At 41.7% G+C, this 19028-nt stretch overlaps 1 protein-coding gene across 6 annotated transcripts in view; it reads right to left on the reverse strand.

Annotated features, from left to right (window-relative positions):
* Nucleotides 1-10414: 10414 nt before the first annotated feature.
* HDX (highly divergent homeobox) overlaps nt 10415-19028 on the reverse strand; it is a gene marked incomplete at its 5' end in the record, with an annotated part of 47199 nt that continues 38585 nt past the window's right edge. For 5 of the 6 annotated variants that reach the window (XM_080365236.1, XM_080365235.1, XM_080365238.1 and 2 more), the window contains 4 exons: nt 10415-11062; nt 11682-11804; nt 14427-14510; nt 17371-17450. In XM_080365236.1, the coding sequence (XP_080221362.1) occupies nt 10937-11062; nt 11682-11804; nt 14427-14510; nt 17371-17450 (413 nt within the window). In that variant the 3' untranslated portion in view covers nt 10415-10936. The other variant, XM_080365237.1, reaches the window with a different exon arrangement.

A 19028-nucleotide genomic window follows, 5' to 3' on the forward strand; every position in this document is an offset into this window, starting at 1 on the left:
GCTGCTCTGGTTCATAAGCCTTAAACCATTAACGAAGTTTTTCAACAGGGCTCCAGCTATTCAGAAGCAAACTTGGCTTAAAGAGAAACAAAAACATTCTCTGACTTGAACTTCAGAAGCTGTTTTGGGAGGGTCTCCCCCCAAGCTCCCCTTCCCCATCCCCTCTCTCGGGGTGTGCACACCCCTCCCTTTGACCCCACGTCCCGTCCCTGACCTGAGGGGAGGCTCAGCCCGGGCAGGGGCTCCCGCTGCCACTGCCCTGCTGCGGGGACTTGTGTTTGTGGCTTCGGAGGGCGCAGGGTGGCTCTGCCCTGGCCTTGCTCCTGCCACAGCTGGAGAACAAACACCTACAGCTGGCGAAGGGCTGCTGGGGGTGCAAAGCCCGGCTGCCGGGGGGACGGGGGCAGGAGACACAGACACCCAGCAAACAGCAAACACACGCCCTCTGCACGAGGGATCTAGCACGTCGGAGGGTTTTGCTGGGTAATTATTTCAGTGATACGTGAGAAACAAGGATCCAGCAGAGCTGGGAGAAAGATCACCTTATTTTCAGGTGGACAGGATAGATGAAATCCAGCACGTCCCTCCAGAACAGGCAATGCTGCTGTCTGCGACGGGGCTTCACACACAGCTCCTGCCTTCGCCCGGCCAGGCTGGTTCCCCTCAGGAGCGGGCAGATGATACACCTGGCCTCGTGCCCAAATAATAACACTGCAGTCTTGTTTTTAAGGCCTTCCAGACCAAAAGGCAGGGCTGGTTCAAGCAAGTGTCAGTATGTGACCCTTTCCTCTCCCCCATCACCGCAGTGTGAGGTCAGCTGCGCCCAAATCCCTCTGAAGAAAGAGGTAACAGAACATCAATTGAAAATTTCAAATCAAACAGCAAAGAGGAGGAGACTGGCGGGAAGATTGGGGCTAGTGGGAATTTTTCTTTCAAAAAAATGTTACATGAACTTTTTTTTTTAGTGAAACATTTTACACAGTTCAATATTATCCCAGATTTCCAGTAAAAAATAACCAAACCCCAAGGTAAAATATTAAATAAAGTCTGAAAACTTTCAAATCCCCCTGGCAGGAAAAGAGAACTTCCCCTTGCCTCCTCCTTTCTTCCCCACTAAAGCAACACAAACAGCTGCAAGCAAAACACCAGAAAATTCCTTTTTCTTTTTCCTTCTGTTATCATTTCCCCTCACCCTTGGTGGCAGAAGCACGGAGAGAGCGGCTGCCCCTGCTGCCCCAGCTGCTGCACATCACCTCGGCTCACGGAGCAGCTTTGGTACCCGCAAACCTCACTTCTTGTGAGGAAACCAAACCAGAACAGGCACTCGGGCTACGATTTCCAACCACCGGTACACATCCAGTCTGCAGCGCCAGAGCAGAGCCCCCCAGCCCCCCCGTACAGATGCCAAGTCCTGGGCAGTGATCCCGCCGAGGGCAGGGGCAGCTGCTCCGTCCCGTGTCCCTGCTTGCCTTCACACCAAGCGCGAGAAGAGGGTACGCGGAGGCTTTTTACTGCTCCTGAGCAGCATTTGGCATCATGGCCAGGGCTTCACTGTCACCTCCTCGGTCCCCCTGCACCAGCCTCTTGCCCAGTGAAAAACCCTCCTTCTGGCTGCAGCCAACAGTTGCAGAAGTTTCCAGCTGGTTACACACCTCGAGGACTCCTCGGATGGCCACAGACAACACCAGATCTTCTTTTTGAGAGCACTTCTGTTGTAGAAACCCAATGTTCAGACAGGAGAGAATACAAAACGGCTGGAAGGCTCCATCTCGGGTGGCAAGTCCCTGGATGCTTCACTTCAATTTCTGGGAACAGCTCCCTTTGGGTTTGAACAGATCCAGGGAATCTGGTGCACCTGACACATGCTTGCTCCCCTCTGGCTTGGCAGAAATGCCGGTGTCGAGTCTCTCTACTGTCCTGAAAATCCAATGTAGTTACTGCTGCTGCCCAGCCCCAGGTTAACAAAAACCCAAACAAGTTTACAGCTGATCTGGTTCCTTTAATGTGCTGGTTCAGCTTCTGCAGATGATCTCATCAAAACCAAAGTCAAATCTGAAAGTATCGCTAAGGATACGGATCCCTGTATCAAACCCTTCTGCCTTTATTCCTTTACCCACACACACGTCTGTGTAATTTTTGTTAACTAAAAGGGCAGAGCTAAGGCTGCGCATCAACCTCATCTCAGCCTCCTCATTGCTAAACGCCAGATTCCTTATTTTATTAGATTTCTTTCTCGTTTAGATAAAACTAGTCGCTTATTCTGAAATGCGAAGTGTGGGGACAGTTTAAATCATTTTTTTCCCCACTCACCAGGGCTCTTTGCCACCAGGTGGCAACACAGCCACAGCACCGGCCCTGCTGGGGGCTGGTTTTTCCCCCCACCAGCATCCAAGTTCACCGTCCCCTGTAAATGTGTAACTAAAGCTTTAGCATCAGCCAGGTTTACTTCCTCTGCCTGCTTCTCTCTGGTTTTTTAAGCTCCTCCGCTGCAGCCACCATTGCAGAAGCTGGACGTGGTCTTAGCTCCAAGTTTTGGATGAATTTGGTTGACTTCAGAGCAGTCAGGCTTACATGCAAGAGTCAGGTGAGCACACGTGTGCCCATACCATACCGTGTGCACGATGTGGCCACACTGCCACCTGGCAGCGTTCGGGAACAAAAGCCGTCCCGACTAACACCCTGCTTAGGCTTAAACCTTGCTTATGCATCCCGGTCTCACGCGGTCCCGGCAGGTACCCGGCCTGGATGTGCCACCGGCCTGGATGTGCCACCGGCCTGGTGCCGAGCCTGGAAGGGCAGCCAGGTGCCCGAGCGCTTTCACTGGCGATCCCTTGCAGCTATTTTTCTCTGCTCCTTGTCTTGGAAGAATTTTAAGTTCTTTCCCCTTGTCACGGTACCACGCTGTCAGCTCTTTGGGATGGCTGTGGTATTTTTCATCACCTGCATTTGCTCAAAAAGCAGAACAGTCACTGGCACTACCAACTTCTGCCACATTTCCACCAGCACGTCAAGCCAACCACCGGGATTGCCAGCTGGTCAGAGGCCGCAGAAATTAGTTTGGGAGATTTTCAAGGTAGTAAGTGCTACAAAACAGTATCACGATTAACAGCAATGTAGAGGACTCACATTTATCTTTAAATAACTTAACTCCCATCCTCCACCCACTGAAGCATTACTGGTTCACCTGAATTACTCTGAGCTGTTGTTGGTGTTGCACGTGAATTGTTTTCATTAGATCTAAGGTCATGTTATGGAAAGGGAAAACATTTCAGAAGTGCTTCTGGGACAGAGGGTTGCAAATTCTGGAAAGCCTCTCCATAAACTAACAAGCTACTTTTAAACCTTCCTAACTCCTCCCAGTATCAGGCAATCTCTCACAACACCTATTTCCCCCCAAAGAGCCACACTGACGGGCACCTCCGCACAGTCTCGCCCCCCCCCCCCCCCCCCCCTCCCCCCCGGCCCAGCTCTATTCCAAATGAACAAAACCTCGTTACCCAGAATGGCTGGAGCAAATGCAGGGTCTCACTCACAGGTTGCCAAAACCTACAGCAGAGGTTACGTTGTTTTCCCCATTTTGTTTTGATGAACACAGAAACCCGTGTAAGCCCCTGCGAACTGCACCTGGTAAAAATGATTTTCTCTTTGCGATGCCCAAGCGCCGATGGCAGCTGGGTTGGCAGGGCAGCCCCGACCGCATCCACCGTGCACACTGCTGCCATCAGCATTAGCTGCAACCTCTTAAATTCTACCTAAAGAACTGGAAAATGGTTTTGTTTCAGAAGCAGCAGAAAACAGAAGATTCAGGGGAGCAGAACACAACGTGCCTGCGCCAAGCTCTGACATTAACTTAATTCTTGATACTTTGAATAGGACTGGATTTTTACAAGGCAATAATACAGAAACCGAGAACTTCATATAGGAAAAGGAGTTAGTTAACCTTTATTTCATTTCTCCATAGTCCCAAACTTGACAGACGTAGAAAAATATCCTTGAGTCTAGTAGACAAATTTACCAATGCTAAATAGCCCTTTACTCTGACCATTTGGGCCACTCTAGATACATTTGTACAAGCATTACTTCAATTATTTATTTTTTTTTTCAGTGAAAGATTTTGCTAAACTATAAACAATAAACTACAGAGGAAACACTTGACCTACCAAAGCATGCATATGAAGGTATCTTCCAAAACTTAAAAAAAAATAATTAAAAAAAAATACCAAGAAAGCAAAACAACCTTGAGACACATTTGGAGGAGAGAACAATAATTAACTAAAGAAAAATCCAAGGAAATTCTGTAACTATCTGTGGATAACTTAAAATATCTATGGCACAACTTTTCACAAAAAAAATTAAGGCGAAGACCAACATTTTATATAAAAATAGCTGAGCAGGCTTCTAAAGGAGGAAATAAGCATTTCTCATGATGACTCTGTTAATACAAGATTATAAATACCCTTATATATACAGAAAAAAAATCAATACAAATGTATGGAGTATTTCACTAGGCATCCATCTTTCAAATAAGCCAAGATCATACGTCCTGGACCATACTGGAGGTACTTCAGTTTAAGATTTGTAGTAGTTTCTTTGCTACACATATTGATACAAATAATAAAAATCCAATATAAATATTGATTTTCACAGAGAAACTCAGTAATACACTCAGGTTACAAAGCTTAATGAATTGGCCCAGAAAGAAATGATATCAAGTTTTAAGATCATCAATTCTCTTATGTTTTGTAAGCTGAGGAAAACATCCAAGTTATACAGTAATATTTAAACTTTCAGAGGTTTTTTTCCTTTTTGTTTTGGTGTTTCTTTTGGTCTGTTGTTTGGGGGTTTTTTATTATTTTTAAAATCAATAGCTTTAGTGAAACTAAAGCAGAAATTATCATGGCAGAAGATTCATTATCTCTTCATAAATACAGCAGTTTGCCAAGATCATTTAGAAATACCATTATTACGGGCATTTTAATAAACTTCCAAGCCTGAAAGTTACCAGTTTTGCAAGGAGTTAAACTATAAACCATATTTGTATGGATGTATTTCACTAAATTTCAAAACTATGTAATCAATATATAGTAAGACATAACAATGAGAGCAAATAAAATATATTTTAGAAGAATTGCATTAATATTTTAAGTGAAAATACCTTTGTAGATGCTAATATGATGATCAAGTTCAGTATACCTGTGCACATCATAACTGCGTATGTGTATACATATACACTCTGTAATTCTAGAAATAATCATAGAAATGATATAATTTCTGTTGGGGAATATAATTTTTCACCAACACAATTCAGTGGATTTGCCAATGACTTTTTGAGCTGTATTTCACGAAATTTGAAGTAGAAGCTCTTGCCTTCTGAGGCATCGAAATTTATTAGTTTATTGTCATTTTCTTGCCTAAAACCCCGCGATCTTCCTTTCTGCTACTCTACCAAAACGCCTCCTCATGTCTTCCTCGCTACCCATCCCCAGGCGGGAGAGGCTATTACATTCAGCCTTCCCCCATGTATTTCAGAGCAACAGATGTGATAGGGGAAATTATAGGGACTCTTTTTAAGATGAAACTTGATTACAAAACATGGTCTACATTTACATTTAAACCTTAGCTTGCTACTGATTCATTTTAATTTGACACTTGCTTACAAGCAATTCAAAATTGTTTCTACAAGGTCTTTATACATGGTTACGCAAAATAAAACAGCTGAAACAAAAATATGAGGGCATATTGGTGAACTGTTACTTCTCAGAGAATGTAAAATCCTATTGCTTTTCATTACATTGCTGAGACTCGACTGTTCTCTCTGATAAATTAATCGATGATATTTTGAGAAAGGTTACAACTATCACTTAGTACCAGAGTAAAGGATACTATCCATTCCTTACAGTAACTGTACCAAAACCAGCACAGCTAGCCCATTTACATCATCCTTCAGCTTTAATAGAAATATTTACTACCATTAACATATGCTAATATTTTCTCCCTAATATCACATCTTTATTATTTCCTTGTCCATAGATTGCGTTTAAGACAAATACATAAGAACAGTACTAAATTAAAAAACCAAAGTGAATCTCACATTCAACTAAAAAACAAGCACAAAATTGAAGATGTATGTTAGAAATAATTTATTGCCTATAAAATCTTAAAAAAAAAATGCTTAAGTTCACATTTTCTGTGTGGTTTTAAAGGTGGTGTCACGTTTCAGAGGTAGTGTGTGTAAAATGTAATACAGAATTTGAAAAGAGTTATTGACTTAGTTCAGTAATACAGTAAAATGTTCACCAGAACCAAAGCACTGACCTGAATCCCTTTTCCTTACAGGAACATTCTCAAGTGTCTCTCTTACTGCAGAGGATTGCTCATTTTGTTTAAAAACAAGAACAACCACCACACAAGCCCAAGTTTCTGCCCCATTTGTGTCTGTCATCTTCTGACCAAAGTGTCAGCTGCTGCCTTTCAGAGACAAATAAATACTCTTTAGTCAGAATAAAACCCTATTCTGCCATGGAAAAAACCAATTTTGTAGTACCGCTTCTATTTTTCTGCTCATGACTTTTAATAAGATTTCACATTTGGCCAGTGTGCTAAAATAGTAGCTGGGTAGAGAAATCAAACACCATAAACCAGCTTCTGGTTTTACTAATAACTAGCTGGAGTTTTCTCACTAACCATCCCCTAACTTTGATAGGTGTCTCTCAAGTGAGCAACTTACTCAACCTTATGATGATATGGGGCAGAAAAAGCAGAATCCCGAAATGCAGAGGAAGGTTAGACCGCTGCCAGTCCTAACACGTAAAGCAGCCTCGGAGTTCACTGCCTGACCTGAAGGATCTGGGCAGCGCGACCGGAGGTAGTACATCAAGCTTTTGGTTGTAACATCACAAGTTGCAAATACTTCACGTTTCAGATATTCTGTGCTATTCCATTTATGCATATTATTGTCTTTCCTTACGCTATCAGTATCCTGAGACCAACAGTCAGCTACGACTGCAGTACCTAGGGAAAAGTTAGTGCTGTGCATTAGCTTTCTTTTTAATGTTACTAACAGGGTAGTGCAATAGAGATCCCAAAATTGGATAGCTGATTGGTTTTAAGCAGTATATTTCAATTTCCACAACAAGGATGTTCACGATACTGTTGATTTTTCCTATCATTTCAACTGTATAACCACAGCAGTAGGTATAGCTATCTCCATTTGGTGAATGGACTTAATAAGCTGCTTCCCAATGTAAGATGATGAAGATATAACCAGTACGTTCCTTTTTTCACTCAGAGGACTACAAAGCCCACAATCTGCTTGTCATTTCAGACTTTTTATTGCCTTAGCAAAAAAGAAATACTTGGAAAGATTAAAGTGCAGTGCTGCTTCAAGAACCAACCACTCAAGAAAATTGGCTTGTATGGTACATCTGTTCGTGTACTTTTAAATCTGCCAAAAATTCACCTATTAGTATTTACTATTACTCACTCTTGTTAGACCTATAGACTTGACAGAAGCGTCATCTGCAGGGAAATGAAAGGAGGCAGAGCTTCAGGAAACAGCTTTCTTAACTGTAAGCAAGCTCACCAGCATCAAAGCCTCTCACTGCTCCCCGCGGGGAGCGAGCATCCTGCCTGCGGGTCACAGCGCCTGTCCTGCACTGCCCTTCTCCACTTTGGTTTCTTCAGAAAGACATACCTCATCATCCATGTTCCGACAGGCGCATTATGAATAAACAACGCCAGGGAAGTCATCTTTCACTGGCAAAGCAACCGAAAGCCTTCGCAAAAAGATGATAAAAACATCAATACGTGGCACTTGCACCGCAGCAGTTAATCGAATCCCAGAGGCAAAGCACGGAAACAGCATGCGGGGCTTGGCTCTGTCATTGCCAAACAGCGCGGTACTGGCTTCAGCTGGCAGGGGAAGCCTATGCAAATGATGGACTAGCACTTAACGGGGCGCTCGTTACCATCCTATGAACCGAGGAAATAACCATAAACCAAACCCTCACGTGCCGCGGGCCCGGAGAGCCACCCGCATCGTTTTCCATCATCTGAAGAACCTTCAGAATTTCACCTGGAAATGAAGTCCCGGTGGCTGTATCGGAACGCGCTGCCCATCAGTAAGGTGCTTCCCAATACAACTGCCAAGATGAAGCTGGAAAGCACGTTGCACTGCCTGTCAGGGGCACAAGGCAACCAAACCTGCCCTCACTGACAAAACGCTGCGGTGCGTGCTCGGCTGAAGGGTGACACCTGGGTTGTATTTTCCGCACTCTCAGGGACGGTTGTGTTACGTTACAGGGCCTCCTAAGCTGCTCTTCAGCCACTGTGCTGCAGAACTATTGTTGCTGCAATGATTTAAAATACCAGTAACAGTAATGTCTCATTAACATTTTTGTTTTACATAGGAAATATACAGCAATATTGGGGGGGAAAAAAAAAAAAAAAGCAGAGCAGCTGTACAGTATAACCCTCTATGGCATTCTGCTATACAGAAATATAATTTATACTCTTTCTTCCTGAATATCCTGCAATATTGTCAAGTGTTTCAGGGTACGAAAACATGACTCCTTTGCTATGTTTCGTCTTGTCACCCTGCTAGAGAAAAGAACCAAAGAACAACATGCCCACAGGGATGGTGTGGGTGTTGACTGCAGCTAGAGTTTCAGCTGCACATCCTAAAGAGGATTCCAGCTTCCTTGAGAAAAGGGACTTACATAATTGCTTGAATCCAGGAGTTCATTCAAAATTAATTCCTTCGATTTGTCTGGCATATGAAATAGAAGACATAGCAAAATATGAATCATCGATGAAAGTTTTTCTTGTATAAAGGTGGATTACTTAACTGACCATGAAATCAAGTATCCTGCCTGTTGTCATGGGAATTTGGAGTGGAAAAAGCAGGAAAATAGGGTTCAAATAGTGGCAAATCACAGTACTATTTTTTTTTTTATTTCAGCAAAGCTCACAGAAAACAAGAGGTTTCATTGTCAGTAGCACAGACTTCCTATCTAGAGAACAGTAACAAAAAGCATTGTTAACCCAGTATAGAAAACCTTTATGAACGATTTTTTCAGAGTGAGCAGAATTACAGTTGAGCTCTATCTTACATTTGAAGGGTAGTACTGTGATCTTTGCTCACAAACTTTAATTAATTTTAGATTGGTGGTCATTTCAACACCTCCTCCTTTGACTAAGGCTGTTAAGGATGTGTCTGCCAGCGAGGATGTGACCTTTCAGCTCAGGCAGTGGAAGGATGAGTAACCTACCACTTACGTCCTGGTTACACGGAGCACCTTGCCTCTCTCCTGGGATTCCACGCGGAGTTTTAATGCCTAAACTCAAATACAGGCCCAACAGCTTGCTTTTGTGGGGTTACTCTGTAGACTAGGCGGTAAGAGGTCTTTTGGGAGCTAACTAAATCGTATAGTAGTCAGAACTGTGACACTGCTTTGTTTTTTAAAACAGCTTTTAAAACTGCCACTCTCCTTTATGCAGTCGGCGTTTAACAGTATTGCTAAAAGCTGCCTGTGCCCAAGGACAACACAGAGGCAGAAAGAAACCTGAAAGAGCAGAGCTCACTACTGATACTTAAAAAATAATATCTGTAGAAGTGATCAGGGAGGAACAGAGCAGACTGAGAGAAACCTAGAATCAGGAGTTAATCCCAGTATTGGAGGAAAAAAAAAAAAAGGGATGTTACTTCCCCAACACAGGAGTTTGAGCTACACCTTGGATCTGCCACTGGAATTAAGGGGCTTACTTACTGTGCTGTATGAGTAAGGATTCACCAGAGTAAATGGTTATTTGGCATAAAATTGAGAGATCAGGCTTTTTACCAGACTGTGAAAGTATCTGTTTCAAAAATGCTTGCTGAGGAATATTCAGATTAGAAGTTATAGAGCATCAATAATATGGGCATGCACCTACATGCCCTACTAAATTTATCTGAATGTATCTGCACATCCATTTAATCTGATGAGTACAGGGATTCAATGTCTGTGACAGCTGGAAAAGAAGAAATTCATTTCAGCCACTGCCTGCAATCAAGCTCGCAGTTTAGAAATGGCACCTAGCAGTTGCTTTTATCAGCGTCTTGATAAAAGGGAGAAAAGTTTGTGGAAAAATACCTAACAGAACTTTAGCATTCAGACTTTGACAAATAAAAACCGTAACTACATTCATAAACCCCTAAAACAGCACTCTAAACATCTAATCCCATTGCTACTGTGAGAGTATCAGAAAGTCGTGTTCTGCAGCTATCAGGTTTCCCATATCCATCTAATTTGTTACACCACTTATGACTGCTTCTTTACATTAATAATTTATTGACAATAATTCAAATTTTTCAGTTAGCCTTTCAGAGTTTTTTCAGCTATTTTGGTCAGAAAATGGAAGATGCAACAATTGGAAGTCACATAATGAAAAACACTTCAGTTTAATTTTTCAGATTTTCAAAAGGGTTCAAGCACAACTCGTAACAAGCCCGTTATTCTATTTGGATCTCCAATTTTTAGTCCACCTACCTGAGTAAAAATGGGGAAAAAAATAATCAACAGGACTGGTGAGCAAGCGACTCTGAAGAATGAGCTGTTTGTGTAACAGGACATTTGTTTTCCGCTCTTGGATCCCTGCTCAAAAAGCCTTTGCTACAGAGCAAGAGTTATTCTGGAAAGTCAGAAGTTATCCTAATCAAGGCCAAACTGCTAAAAGTGAAACCTTTCCTCACACAGGTCTTTCATTTACCAAAAACAACATTCAAAATTTCTTGACAGTGCAAACTGTAGCCATGACCTACTACAGTCATCCTTCAGGAAAGTCTACTTCACCTTGGGCTTTCTTTTTTGGACTGAAGAACACAGGATAGCAAATGCCATTCTCTTGAAACCTACACGTTACGTGGAGTTTCTTTTTTTGTCAGTTAAAAAAAAAAAAATCACAAACTGTCTGAGGCATTTTTCTCAGATAAAGACGACAAGCTGAATGAGGTATCATCAGGCTCTGGGGATGCATGATTGAAATCCATTTCTTCTAATTCAGGAGGTAAGTCTGAGAGCAGTGCCTGTAAGTAAAAAACATTACAATATGGTATTAGGTATATGTTTTATGTCAGCATTCATATATCTTTTAAACATATAGTGAAAAAAACTTTGTTGAGCTTTGCAGTCAACATTGGTATTGGATGCGTTAATAAAAATCAAAGAGGTGAGTATTGATAGATATTGAAAGGAAAAACATTGTCTGAGCTGACATTATCTGAAAGACAAAAGGAAAACAATAAAAGCAACAAAACCTCTTCCTAAATAAAGCACAAAACGTTACCTACACAAGCCATGACCCAACCAAGCATTAAAAGAACTGCTATGTATTAGATGTGTGCAGTGCAGCTGAAGCAGCCTGGCTTTTTTCCCTAGATCTCACAACAGACAAATCCCAGTCCCTTGGCATACACTGGTGGTCCCTTTGAAAAAGTAACACTTCTTTTGTCGATGTCACTGCTTGCGCAGTTTGCAAGATCTTCCTTTCGTTCAAAGTTCAGCTTTACTTTGTCTATAAGATGTTCAGCACAACGCTGCCTTAATCATAATTTGAGCCTCTGGGCATTATGGAATAAAACCAAGGGAGTGAGAGAACAAAAATGACAAATGCCTTTTGTTATTAAAACCCACATCAAGACTTACCTGCTGCTGCTCTTTATCATCTGATTTAATAGCAAGTATCAAACTCCGAGTAAACGTCTGTAGTTCAAAATACTTCTGTTTGTGGTTCTCCAACTCAGTCTCAATGAATCTGACTTCTTCATTCTGTGGGGGGAAATTACATAAAGGTCTGGAAATTATAAACAGCACTGCATCTTTTTAATGACACCGAAACGTACTTGTGTTAAATCTCAACATTTTTAATGAAAATGAGTAAAGATGTGTTTCTGATGATTCCTGCCAAAACCCAAATTAAGTACAGCCAAAAGATCTACAGTTTCAGAATTACAGGACAATGCACACAGACTTTGGGCACAATCATTAGCCCCTGATGGACACCCAGCAGTGTCACACTAACCCTGCGAACGCGTATACCATTTTATTTCTCATTATCCTCCACCCGGCACGTGACAGCTAACCATGTTACAGGCAGACAAGGCATTTCAGAATTACTGACATCATTTAAGCATTAATGACTTGGGCCAAAGTTTACATGAACCTTTTAAAGAAGCACTGCTTTTTTATTTTATAAGGATGACCTCTAATGCCATTTTAAAATAAAGAAAAACAAAGCCCAGGCTTCTTCCCAGAAGAAGTGATCTTGAAAGGGCAGGGTGACTGTGAGAAGAGACAGAAACTAAATTCCTTTGTGTCAAGTCTCCTGCTGTAATAAAACCCAGGGAAAATAACTTGAAAATTCCTCAAAGCTACCACAAATTAAAATATAACATCCTCTAGTGCAGCTGAGTTTGACACATTTCATGAAGTATTACCTCACCAGCCTCCAAGATCTCTCGGGTTACAGAATAAATAGGACTGTATTTACAAAGTGGAGAAATATCAATAATGTGCATGCTGTGGCTAAAAAGGCATTTTCCCAACCTTTGCATAAATACATATTACTGTACTTTTATATCACTTAATATAAAAATAACAAACAATAAAAAAATTCAGCTAAGTACTTCAGCTTATTCCAAGTAACTCTTCTCCTTCAAACTTATTAACTGATTAGTGTGCAAGATCAAAATGCTAAACCCGTTGATCAGTGCAGAGCTAAAATTAATTTTCTGTGGTTATTTACCTTTGCAAAGATTGTGTAACCTAAATAAACAGTTTGCTTTTCAAGACCAAAGTCATTGTGCATTTTTGCAAAAGGTATCTGCACAATATAACCAAGTGTGCACCTTCGGTAAGATAATAATGAAAAACATACACACAGAGAAACTGTTAGTAACACACAATACATATAGAAAGTAAGCGTTTAGGTTCGCAGGTAATTAAGTGCAGCCTTCACCGAGGGATAGCAGAGGCAAGGAAAAAACTGCCCTCGCTTATGCAACCATATGATTAATTAGGTTGGCAGTTTTGCCTACAATATGTTCCTTGATGGCTGGTTTTGGTGGCAGCAAATAATTACACGAGCAAAATTAAACAGTGAATTTATAAGCTGACATACTGTTTTAATGATGAAGATACATGTATATTTTTAAGACATAGAACTATGCTCTGATCTTCATGATTACATTTGCTGGACTGGCCGTAACTCAACTTTAGCTGGTACGAAAAGATGAGACCACGTGATGAACTGGAAACCTTTAAAAATGGTGGTTGTTTTGTTTTTTTTTCCCCCCACAAAATTCACATTTCTTCAGCCAAAACATTGTTCACCATACTGTTTCAGGTTGTAACAGCCCTGAGAACGAGAGAAAAATATCTGGGCTGCGATTTTTAAGCTTTCGTATATTAGCTGAATTAATTTCTTTCAGATGGAAACTCAGAAGCTGCCTATTTAGCAATGGATTTTGCCCAGCCAAAGAAGGGATTCAAATTTACACAGAACACACAGAGGCACAAAGACTAATCACTAATGTCAAGCAACAAACCAACAAACAAGGTTCCGTAGGGCATGCTGTCACAACAAGCCTTTCGCTGTGGTGACAGGTGACATTAAGAAAAGGTCATTCCCTCTCCATATTCATTCTCTACTGCTCTTACCAGGAAAACACTGCTTGAAGGAGTAATTTTTATTCTGAAAAGATGATCTATTTATTATTTCGGTAATTGATTATCATTACTAGGAGATACCTGTTTTCTAAGCAGAAAAAATCAGCTACATACATAAACCCATGGTGGACACACAACACAGAACCGTGGCAACCCTTAGGAGAGCAGCGATGCACGCGCAACCTTTACCATTTGGCAGAGGACAGCAGCTGTCAGGTATCCAACTGTTTTTCCTCCCTCGCACAACTACTGCTTCCAGACATGTTCTGCACCACACTGACAGGATGACTTCTCCTCAGATCCCCCCATTTTATTAGAGGATTCCAGCGGTTCTGTCCCTTTCTGGAGCTGGCAGCATCTCACTGCATGCACACGCCTGCTGCAGCACTCCCAGAGAACGATGCTCCCACCAAAAACCCCGTGCTGGTTTAGAGGCTAAATGAGTTGCTTTGTCTGGGACACGTGGTGGGAGCTGCAGATGGCTACAGCTAAAGTCATGGAACAGCTCTGTAGAAATGGGATTTTTCCTGCTTCCCTCTGGGTTGAAATACGGGTAATCTGGCTGCAACTGGGACGAGATGTGACTGAGGGGATGATGAGCAGTACCACGGCAAAAGCCGAGCAGCTGCAGGCTCCCACATGCCTCTGCTGAACTCCTTAGATACACCCATCTGAACTGTCTGTGGACTATCCTGCTTAACATTATATAGCCTAATTACTCACCTTATAATCCAACAGAGAACTCATTTGGTCCACTTCAGAATTACTTATCATATCGCTTTCTTCATCATCTATAATTTCTATTTTCTGAAAAAGAAAAAGTTCATTCCAAATATTCGAATGCATAGATTGGACAAGCAAACAACAATCCGTATCTCAAACTGGTGTGAAAGGATGGAGGTAATAGGACCTTTTGCTTGCTCATGACAAATTCAGAGCTGTGTAGCCCCCATTAGATGGCAATCATGCACCTCAGCCACAGGATCCGGGAAGAATCCAAACTGAAATGGGTGCTCAGAGCTGCTGCCATGGTGACTCCGGCTGTTTACAGAGGAGGAGCTGTATGTCACCAGGCTTTTGGCGTTAAGTCGCATATTCTACCTCACTGCAGCCTGCGCAAGCCCGCATTTTATTCTGCAAGGCTTTCGTTGAAGACCTCCTGCTGAGTGAAGAAGGTTATGAAAGTTTATTCCTGTGGAGCAAACCAGATGTTACAGCAAGTGACAGGCAAGCCCTAAGTGACCTACTTCTTGCCTACAAAAAGCGAAGAGTCTCCTTTGGCCTCCTTTGGCCACAGTGCATGTCAAACGCCCTGAGCAGGAGAGGATGTTGATACAAAGGACAGTGCCCGATGCATACACGTGGATGTTTCCACTTCATGCACAAAAATTCCTGGGAGTTTTTCAGGAATCTTCAGAAGCCCAATCTAAAGTACAATGTGAAAGGCCAAGCTTAACGCTGTTTAGAACTCAGAAGTACATTCCAATTGTATTTCAAGTTTTAAAAGATGCACTTTTACATTATTTATCACTTGCATGTTGTTTTTTCTTCCCAACAGAAAAACTTCTTGTGTAAGAAAATCACGGTAAAAGGTTATTTCAATAGGAGAAAACAGAAAATGTACGCATTTTTAGTGCGCCCATGAGATTTTAATTTTTATTCCTATCTAAACTAGATCTGAGACAGAATGAATTTGAATTAGACAGTGATAAGGATGGCATTTTTGAACCAGAACTCAGAAGGATGACTGCGCAGGTGAAACTTTAAATTTCACTGTATTTTTGAGAAGGAAGCAGTGGTAGTGTGAGAAGAGTGGCTTGGGTTTTTTTACTATTTTTCATTGTTTTGACAGTGGTAAACATTTATGAGACTGTATATAATAAGTTAAAGCACTTTTACGATGTTTTTTTAGTGTACTGTTTCATGCAGTGCAGGCAGGGTATAGTACACTTCGATGGTCAGTCCCTGCGGGGTTGCCTTAGAGGGAGCTCCTTCTCTGCAGGGTGTGCGTCCCGTCTGCCTGCAGACCAGGCGTCGGGGATTTCCTTCTAATCACCAAGGAGAAACCCTCCAAGAGAGGTGACCAGTCGCTCACTAGTGCTGTCCCCCAAGCTCAGGGGGCTGTTCTGAAGGTAGGGGGGGCAAACCACATCTTCCGCGCGTCAGCATCTGACAGCCCAGCTGAAGCAATACCTTTCAAAGGCTTAATGTCGCACAGATCTGCTGCTACATCGTACCCTCAGCAACACTGTGGTTCAAATATTTCTGGTTTTAGGTTCAGCTTGAAGAAGGAGTCTCTAAATAAATGCCAAACATTCACACTATCTTCCTTATAACTATACATTTTATGATAGTAGGGGAAAGAGCAGATTAGAATTTTAAATAGGAAAACTGTATCTCTTATGCAAGTCCAGTATACTTTAGTCCAATTTTAACTGCACATTTTACCAATTTTGCTACAGTGTTTTCAGAATAGAGTATGAAAAAAGTCCTCCTCTCCTCCCCCTGTCTCTTATCATATCAAATACTATAATGCGGGGGTGCAGGTAGACTGGAGAACTGACTCTTCAGACACCGTCTTTGCAAACCTTTTACTTTGTCATTTCACATTCTGCATCTCCACGGTAAACCCATCAGCCTGAAACAGAGCGATTGTATCTAAGGTCACAGCAGGCCATTACAGTAAACAGAAAGGAGAAAGGCAGCTGCTTCTATTCAGGCAACCACAGAAAACACAGCCGTGGGATTTCAGTTTACACAAAAGATCATCATATATTAACAGAAGAAAGAAAATGTTCTCTCCTCTCCCTATACACCTTCAGAGGGAAGGAAATGTCCAGTTCGCTCTCCCACTTCAGGTTCTGTGTGATAAACGTAACACAACTGGTCTTGCCACGTTCTGAGCTCCTGTCGCTTGATCTCTGACTGCAATAAGAGCGCAACTGGGAACTAGAACCACCATCTGTTCATTCTGCAGATAACTTTTAAGATAAAAATTACCCTACCACTTGGGGTCTTCTCTCCTCTTCCTCCTCTCCTTTCTTCTAATTTGAGAGAAGGCAGGCTAAACAAAGGGGACATATTGCATTATTTCCCATGACTCCTCCCTGTCTTTCCTTCCTTTTCTCACTGCAGTCAATTAAACCCAGCAAACAACTGTGTGTGACTCAACGTGAATGCAAGCGAGAAAACAAGAAACATCTAAATAATGCCCTGTCGCGGGTATGGGGATGAGGAGTGCACACCCACCCCAGCCTGATCGCACGAGTTCAAGGTTGGCTATGGAGAGGAAGCGCTAGAGATACCTGACCTTATTAAAGCTACAGAAAAGCATTTTCAGTTATTATTCTGGGGTTTTTATTCTTACTGGTTTACTACACTAGGTACTTGTACAGCACTACCCAAGCATTGGGCTTTGCACTCCAGAAAAAGAGCACTGGATTGTTGTAATGCAGAAAAAGGCATATAATTCAGTTTCTACTTAATGCCCATAGCTCTGTGTTTTGGTACTTTGAGTACAGTTTCTTTTAGTGCTCAACCAATTAGGAAGGACCCTTAGCACACTCAACTGAAGTTTTCACCTAGTGCAAAACACTAGTGTCGGACAGCAGCCTCAGCACTAGCAATTAAGGAGGTCACGTTGGTGGAAAAGGAAAGGCATACATACCACATTATCAGTAGATACTGGATTTTGGTCATCATCTTTCTGACCGATTTCTTCATTTTGAAGAGCTTCATTTGTCTCTTCTGCAGAAATAAATCAACTTTTCAGATTTCATTCAAATTTTATGCTAAAGGAACATTAATAAGTCTTTACCGCTAAATATGTCACATCTGCTAGATACATAAGCAAAATCGTATTATCGATGTCTACTCATAAAAAATACTGTATGTCTTATTAAAAAAGAAATCATAACACAAGTATTTCAGGCCAACTGCTACCTGAAACAACAGGAAAACCATCAGTTACTCTCTTGCCATGTACCCAAACTTTCCTATTTTTAGGTTCAGATTGGAATATTCAAAAGTGATGAATAGTTTCACATCAGAGGGGCGCAGAAATTTTTTTTATTATTATTAAAATACCTTACTACATGAAAAATCCCACATGCTTTGAAATTATAGGGTACATACCAGAATCCCATCTCTTCCTTCTTGACACTGACTAGTTTTGAACCAAAAACTGATCAAGCAGATCATTTCATCCTTGTGTGGCAAATGTGTACTCCTAATGAACCTAAGCTGCTCTCTTATCTATAAGCCAAGTACACACTTGAAAACAGAGCAAATCTTATCCTTAAATTTCAGCCACGAGCACCAGATGATTCTATTAGCTCTAACTATAGCCAACATGAAGAAACAAGAAAGATAAGTCTATTCATCCCTATGATTAAGCTTGTTTCTTATATTTACTTTAATTTTCCACATTAATATACTGCTAAGAAGAAAATGGCTGATAGGAACAGCCAATCAGGAAATAAAACACAGGCAAGGCATCTAGGATAAAAAGCTTAAATGATGTCATTAACAGTTAGGCTAATTGGAAATACACTCCTTCCAAGTGCTAGTAAAATTACACAGTTCTGCAAAGGGCAGAGCTTGCACTAGAAGGGTCAAAGAGTCCCGCTATCGCACATACAGCGGCAAAGAGGCACGGTGAGTGAGGGGCAGCAAGTGTTCCCATGGGATACTGAAAAGAGGGCAGATAACGATACCCGGGCTGTATCACTTCCACGCAAACACAGGGGTAATGGGACTTAAGTGGAGATCACCAACACTTGCAAAGATAGGATAATATTTAGGCCAGACCATACAGAGACAGTTTTAAATAACTTTTCTACCAGTTAAATACTCTTAAACTGAGCAAATCTAATTTGAAGTTGTTTCAAATAAATTTAATCTGCCACTGGTCACAACTTCAGAGGACGATTTCTGCTAGCAGCAAGAGCAAATGGGTTCAAATGGGAGAACGGTAAAGCAGGGAGCAATACACGACCCCATCGTTAACGCTCGGAGGGATGAAGGTCACTGAAAATGCACCTCAGGGGCTCTGCAACAGTCTAAAGCACCAGCCACGCAGTAACCTGGAGAGCCACCACTTGGATTCAAGAGTCGAACAAAGCAGCTCCCTACAGCACTTTCAACTCTTTAAATATTCATCCTCAGCTAATGTAAACTGGCACAGCTCTAACGACCTCCACAGAGCTGTGTTCATTTACACAAAGTATGGATTCAACTAACATACATTTAAAAAAGGTAAGGCATTATGAGAACTTTAATGCTTAATCTTCCATCAGAGTATAGCTTTTTTTTTTTAAAAAAATT

This window comes from Falco punctatus, assembly GCF_963210335.1.
Source record: "Falco punctatus genome assembly, chromosome: 15".
Lineage (NCBI taxonomy): Eukaryota > Metazoa > Chordata > Aves > Falconiformes > Falconidae > Falco > Falco punctatus.